Source organism: Drosophila mauritiana, chromosome X (genome assembly GCF_004382145.1).
Source record: "Drosophila mauritiana strain mau12 chromosome X, ASM438214v1, whole genome shotgun sequence".
NCBI classification, from domain to species: Eukaryota; Metazoa; Arthropoda; class Insecta; order Diptera; family Drosophilidae; genus Drosophila; species Drosophila mauritiana.
In genome coordinates, this window is record NC_046672.1 from 22,075,349 (window position 1) to 22,082,343 (window position 6,995).

General features: G+C 44.9%; 1 protein-coding gene across 1 annotated transcript; it reads left to right on the forward strand.

Annotated features, from left to right (window-relative positions):
- Positions 1–1,394: 1,394 nt before the first annotated feature.
- On the forward strand, positions 1,395–3,539 carry LOC117148902 (ubiquitin-like-specific protease 2; the record flags this gene model as incomplete). The annotated part of the gene is made up of 2 exons (XM_033316609.1): positions 1,395–1,768; positions 1,928–3,539. Coding segments are annotated over 2 exons (1,986 nt in total), but the record flags the coding sequence as incomplete, so codon positions are not given.
- Between the last annotated feature and the right edge of the window lie 3,456 nt (positions 3,540–6,995).

The following is a 6,995-nucleotide window of genomic DNA, read 5'->3' on the forward strand; positions in this document are numbered from 1 at the left end:
CAGTGTCTGCGTTGTGAGTTTTGAATATATTTCGTCTTAGGCTAAGCCGCGTAGCTGCGCTGCCGGATACGCCAGCGGCGGAGCGGCTTTCTTATGTATGTATATCTTATATATCTAGGCTTATCGAGAGAGCGATCTATGTACTTATGTATTATGCATTTGGTCGGCGTGGGAATGCTGACCATGCACTTATACTTTGTAGCCTTCAAGTGTACGATCATGTTACATCCGCCTTGGGCCTTATTGGTTGCATAAACATAAACATAAACATAGAAACAAAGTGCTGCTATATGTTAGTATGCTATTATACTTAAATGTTCTTAATATTACATAGGCGCATACTACACCAATGGCACCGGAGTTGTTCACTTAATACTTGAAACGTATCAGCGGAATTTAATTTTTTTAGGAAAGCGCAAACTAATTATAAGGTATTTGCGGTATTTATTTTTAATCTTCGAAGAGCGTAAACTGGATGTAAATGTGGTTTCACTCAACCTTGACAATTGATGTATGCGTGTTGAGGTGTGTACTCATCTTAAAATCTGAGAAAAGATAAAGATTTTTTAGAAAATTCGAATAATAATTGTGGACAAAATTTTTTTTATATTAGTTTATGTTTAATGCTCGTTTATGTTTCATTTGTGACGAGTGAATTTAGTGAACAGTTGAACTGGGCGCGGTGGTCCGTATTCTTCCTTTTTGGCCTTGGCCTACTAATGGTACGGTTGCCACACAATCCTCTGGGCTGCTTTCTCGGGTGCCTCCACACCACTCAGCCTATCCAGCAGATTACCACACACTTTAATCAGAGGTTACTTGGTTAATATTTCATTTACTTTCATTTCATTTATTATACTCTGTACTGCGATATCGGTAACTCCTCCCCCCCTGGAATGAAGTGACGGCCACATCGAAGGAATGGCCGAAACGTAATTTAACGGAATTTCCACAGGGGTGATAATGGTGCTTCTTCTTTCAACATCAGGGTCAATATTGTGCATATGGTATTCTCGTTTGACCGCGCGTTCACACTTCCGAGATCCTTCTGTTAACACTCCGACACTCGGCCTCCTTCCGCACGCGATCTCTCAGATGATTTTTGGATACTTGGTACGCCGTTTAAACAAATCATAAAATCGGGAGAAACCAAATTTTTGTGGTATCAAATATCGCATAAATCACACTGGTTGCAAAATGAAAGGAATATAGTGATCGAAGTCACCGTGTAAGGTGACTTCACCCATCCAGTGAACTTGTACATCAAGCAGCCCGAGACTTTGCAATCGTATTCTAAAACTTCAGTTTCAGATGAGCCCATAACGTTCATAACATTCATAACGTTAGCGTACATATGTTGTGTTGAATCGGCTCCGAAAATGGTAAGTCGAATCGCCCATAACGACTTCATTATAGTCTCCCGTCAATTGCTGATCAATCGAGCCGACACGGATAAGGACAAACGGAGTGCCAAGGTGCTCATTATCTACAGCACTGGAAAGCAGCACATCGTCACCTTCAAGCTGCCCATCCATGCGTTTACAGTGCAAAAGCTGTTTCTCAAGATGAACCTTCATATGGAGGATAACATCACGATTGATTGCATGGAGAATGCCGGTGGTATTATCCATTTGGTGGTCTCTGTGGGATTCGCCATCGGTGATACCATTGCCGATAAGATTGCCAAGGCGGAGAAGTTCTACAAGAAGGTGCATCAGTCCAGGGCGTCCGCTGATGCCGCTCCTCGCAACGCGGTGCCCGTTGAAGAGCCACCATCTCTTCCGGTTGTCAAGCCATCGGTGGGCTTCGCCATCGGTGATACCATTGCCGATACGATTGCCCATGCGGAGAAGTTCAACAAGAAGGTGCATCAGTCAAAGGCGTCCGCTGGTGCCGCTCTTCCCAACGCGGTGCCCGTTGAAGTGCCACCATCTCTTGCGGTTGTCAAGCCATCGGAGACTTCGGTGGCCAACAATGGTTGCCAGCCATCTGCAACCAAAGGCAAGAAGCACAAGAAAAGACATCGCGCTCCGGGAGACACCAATGCTGACAAAGCGATATCGTCGGCGAATCAAGACGCCAATACTCCCAAGACCAAGAAACAGAAGAAGTGTCATTCTGCAGAGGACAGCAATGGTTATCAAGTTGCTGGTGCTCAAGGCAACCCAGGTTCATCTGGCAATAAACAGGGAAATCAAACCCCCACGGGTAACACCTCAAATTCTCCAAAGAAGAGCAATGGTCTTCAGGGCGTGCAACCAGCTGGAGACGCTGTCGCAAGCTCCCAGTCAATCCAGTCGAAGGACCAAGTCGCACATGCCACTGTTAGCAAGAAATCGGAAGAGACAGCTGGTGGATCTCAATCGCGGGTGCAACCGAATGTTGCATCCATACCGGCGCCAGCCGAGAAAGCAACTAGTGACACTATACCCACACCTGCAGAACGCACAGAGAAGAGTCGCCTGCGCCGGAACATCAACTGGATAATAAGCAGGGACTTTGACGATGAAGTCATTGTGCTGTTGAGCAGCGAGGATGAGGAGACCACCGCCGCCGACAATGGCCAAACAGAGGGAAGACTCTCCGTCGACGAGAATCCAACGCTTTTCACATATCCGCCCACCGGAACCGGTGGCCTGAGCATCACCATTAAGGACTATATGTGTCTCAAGGAAGGCTCATTTCTGAACGACATAATCATTGATTTTTATCTGCGCTGGCTAAAGAATAACATCATACCAGAGGGTCAGCGCGATAGGACGCACATCTTTAGCACATTTTTCCACATGAGATTGACCACAGAGACGAGTCCCAACAACACGAAGGAGCCGGTGGCCAAGAGGCGTCACGAAAGGGTAAATAAGTGGACACGAACCGTGAATATATTCGAGAAGGATTTCATCATAATACCATTCAACGAGAAGTCCCATTGGATACTGGCCATCATATGTTTTCCAAACCTGAAGACCTCCGTGGTTAACCATGATGTACAGACACCCGGCGAAGACATTCCAATCAAACAGCCATTGATTCTCATCTTTGATTCGTTGAAGGGCAACTCACGCGATCGAGATATTGCCATATTGCATGATTACCTCAACTTCGAGTACAAGGCAAAGTATCCGAAAGAGCGGGCGCGCAACTTCAACGGGGATAATATGCCAGGTCTCATTGTGGAGGTGCCGCAGCAGAAGAATCTCACCGATTGCGGCCTCTATCTGCTGCAGTATGCGGAGCAATTCTTCACAAAACCCATCGTTAACTATAAGCTGCCCATTAGGGAGCTAATCGATTGGTTTGACCTGCTCACAGTAACCAAGAAGCGCGAGGATATCGCCAATCTCATCCAGAAGCTGATGAATGAAGGCAATCAGCAGGGCATAACTTTGCCCGTCATAAAGTTTCCCACACTGAATGGCATAATGGTGATGGATGTGGATGACGATAAGGAATGGGACACGGAGGAAGAGAATCAAACTATAAACCAATATAGTTTTGAAACCAGAACACCGCCGAAAAGAAGGCATACACTCCAGTAAACCACTTGTGAAGTGGCTGCTTCGGAAAATTATATTTTCACACAGAAGAACTGAAGACGACGACAACGCAATGCACACACGTTTGGAATACTAGGAGGAGCAAGTTACACGGAGGTGGGTTCACCAGAATTATAGGTTTTTTCCCCCAAAAGCAAGAAAACTTTCATACACACACACACACACACAAGTCACCAAAAAGAGCAGTGCGGCCAAAAAGACGATAAAGAGGCTACCTACCAGAGAGAGAGAAAGAGAGACACAGATCAGGATCACAGGATGAGCAGGATAAGCAGCATGAGCAGGATAAGCAGCATGAGCAGGATAAGCAGGAGCTGGATGCCAGGAGGTGGAGAATGGCCAAACATCAAGAAAAATTCTAAATTTAGAGTCACCAAATTAATAGAAAATATTTTTTTTTGTAAATAGCAAAATAAACGGTCCATAGGACCAATAAAAATAAGTCACGCAATAATCATATCTTTATAGATTGCCAAAAATGAGTTCTACTATACTATATGGTACTTAAGCGCGGTTATCAGCTATTTGGAAAACTGTAGGGTATTACCAAATCAGCATTATACTCGACTCTAAGCCCACACACATACACAGACACACGCACACGCACACACATGGAACTCTTTGCATTGGTGTTGGGGTTCGGCGATAAGAAAATCGAGCCATTAAGTCGCGCCGGCGATTCTATAGACGCTCAGTTGCTTTGGAGCGATTCTTTGATGCAGACGAGACGGAGTTTGCGGATTGTAATAAAAGAGCAAGCACAGAGAGAGAGAGAGAGACAGTTAATGAGACAGAGAGGTCGCGTGCGGAAGGAGGCCGAGCGTCGGAGTGTTAACAGAAGGATCTCGGAATTGTGAACGCGCGGTCAAACGAGAAGAAAAGGAGCAGTGCAAGCATCGGGCGGCAAGAAGCCCGAAGGACTCAGAAGGACGAATCACCACAAGCAAGTGGAGATCCTGGGAGTGGAGGAGAAGGATCTGACGTGTCGTAAGGATCATTGGAGTCAGTGGCCAGCGAAGGTGGTCCCAGGCCGAGCGTTGCCTCGCCCAAGGACGATACACCCTGCCCCATAACATCCTAAACCCAGACCGACCGGCGGGTGGTCTTCCAGAGGAGACGACTGCGACGAAGCGGGTTCCAGAAGGACAGTGGAGTCAGTGGTCGGTACAGGTGGTCCCAGGACGAGCGTTGCCTCGCCCCAGGACGATACACCGTGCCCCATAATATCCTAGTCCCGGCCGGGCCGACTCGTCGTCCACGTCAAGGAGCCAGCAGTACCACGGAGGCAAGGCGTTGCAAGAGAAGCGCCGAAGAAGATCTCCGAAAAAAGTCAATCTCAGTTTTTGGCGTCCAGAATGGAACTGATTGTGCTTCTACTTTCCAGACTTAAGCTAAGCTAAATGTTTACAAAAGAATTCTAGTGTTCGTTGGCAACATGTATATATCGAAGTGCTGGTGCGGCGGTTCTTGTTTCTTAATCGAGAATTGTCGCAATCACATCCTGTCAAAGTGCTGTGTCTGCATTTGCAACATAGTAGCAGTTTCGAATCAGCTCATAAGGGCAATGACTGTTTTGGCGGCTTGGCGGGTGGTACCGAATCGTGTATACTCTGTACTGCGATATCGGTAACTCCTCCCCCCCTGGAATGAAGTGACGACCACATCGAAGGAATGGCCGAAACGTAATTTAACGGAATTTCCACAGGGGTGATAATGGTGCTTCTTCTTTTCAACATTAGGGTCAATATTGTGCATATGGTCAGGAATACGAATAATATATAAATTGTGAAGAGGTGACTTGTAGCCGAAGTCTTCATGGTGATGATGTCATCTTGGCCTGATAAGGCTTGTATATAGAGTTTGTGCAGGTTTATGTCTTCGAAAGTGTTTTTTATATTCATCTGCTCGAATGATCTTGTTTTATTATGAATTCGTTGATAGATTTTATCTCGTTTTCTGACAATTTTAATTTGGGTATAAGATTTAACTTAGTTATTAAGATGCTTTCGGCTATGTTACTTATGTGGTTGTTTAAGACATCTATATTGAAATTAATTCTAGTGATATATTGGAGACAAATATATGCAGGTGGGAGCTTTGTATTACACATACACTAGGGCTTGACTGTATATGTACACATTGTAACGAAGTGCTACAATGTGCTTTTAAGTTATGATTATACAGTACAGTAATTAACCGATATGTGTGCATACTACAATACTACTTGTATTGTGCTTCACGGGACATATTGGGTTAACAGGGCATAGTAGTTTATGCTCCATTTTACAATGTGTCTTAAAATTTTTCTTATATATATATATATTTATATTTATTGTTAATTAGTAAATATTTTAGTGCTGCTGATGTTCATCTCCTGGTGTCAGCTGGGCGTCGCCGGGGGTGGCACGCTGATACTCCCTCGCTGCTGTCTATTTCTGGGCTGCTGATGATGTTGATGGCTGCTCACAAGTCCCCAGGCAGTGAGGACTCCAGACTCCTTCACAGTCCGGGGGGCAGGACTTTTTAGCCTTCGTTAGTGCTGGTGCTGGTGCTGGACATGCCTTTGGTTTTGGAACTTCATTAATTATTGTTACATTTTTAGTATTTTCTGAGTAAGTTTTCTCGAGTTTTTGGGTCTTCAATTCTTCCTGATATTGAAGCAAGTGGTCTAGCTCTGCATGTAGCCTTAGAGCTTTCGACCAAACCGGTGGCGTTTGCTGACCGTTTATTAGCCACCTTACGTGGGCTATACGTTTGTTCAGCTTGGTATTTAGACCGCCACGGTGTTTTCCCATAACTCAATACAACTCTACTCACTCAGATATTTCCTTAGTTTTGGCAATTGTAAGTTCCATGTAATGATTCCTCGGTCTTCTTCCTCAGCCTTCCAGTCCAGTTTTCCTCCAATATGTGTTTTTTATTTCGTTAATTTGTCCATCGTTGGACGACTGTCACGGTCGCCATGTAATGGGTCGTTCATTGATAACACAAGTCTTTTGGTTTTGATTGCAGCCGTCAGGCTGAATTAGGTTTTTATTCGATTTTTATTAAATTTTTGTTTGGCGGAAATGGTTCTGCCAGTTCAACGTCTTTACAGTGTCTGCGTTGTGAGTTTTGAATATATTTCGTCTTAGGCTAAGCCGCGTAGCTGCGCTGCCGGATACGCCAGCGGCGGAGCGGCTTTCTTATGTATGTATATCTTATATATCTAGGCTTATCGAGAGAGCGATCTATGTACTTATGTATTATGCATTTGGTCGGCGTGGGAATGCTGACCATGCACTTATACTTTGTAGCCTTCAAGTGTACGATCATGTTACATCCGCCTTGGGCCTTATTGGTTGCATAAACATAAACATAAACATAGAAACAAAGTGCTGCTATATGTTAGTATGCCAATGGCACCGGAGTTGTTCACTTAATACTTGAAACGTATCA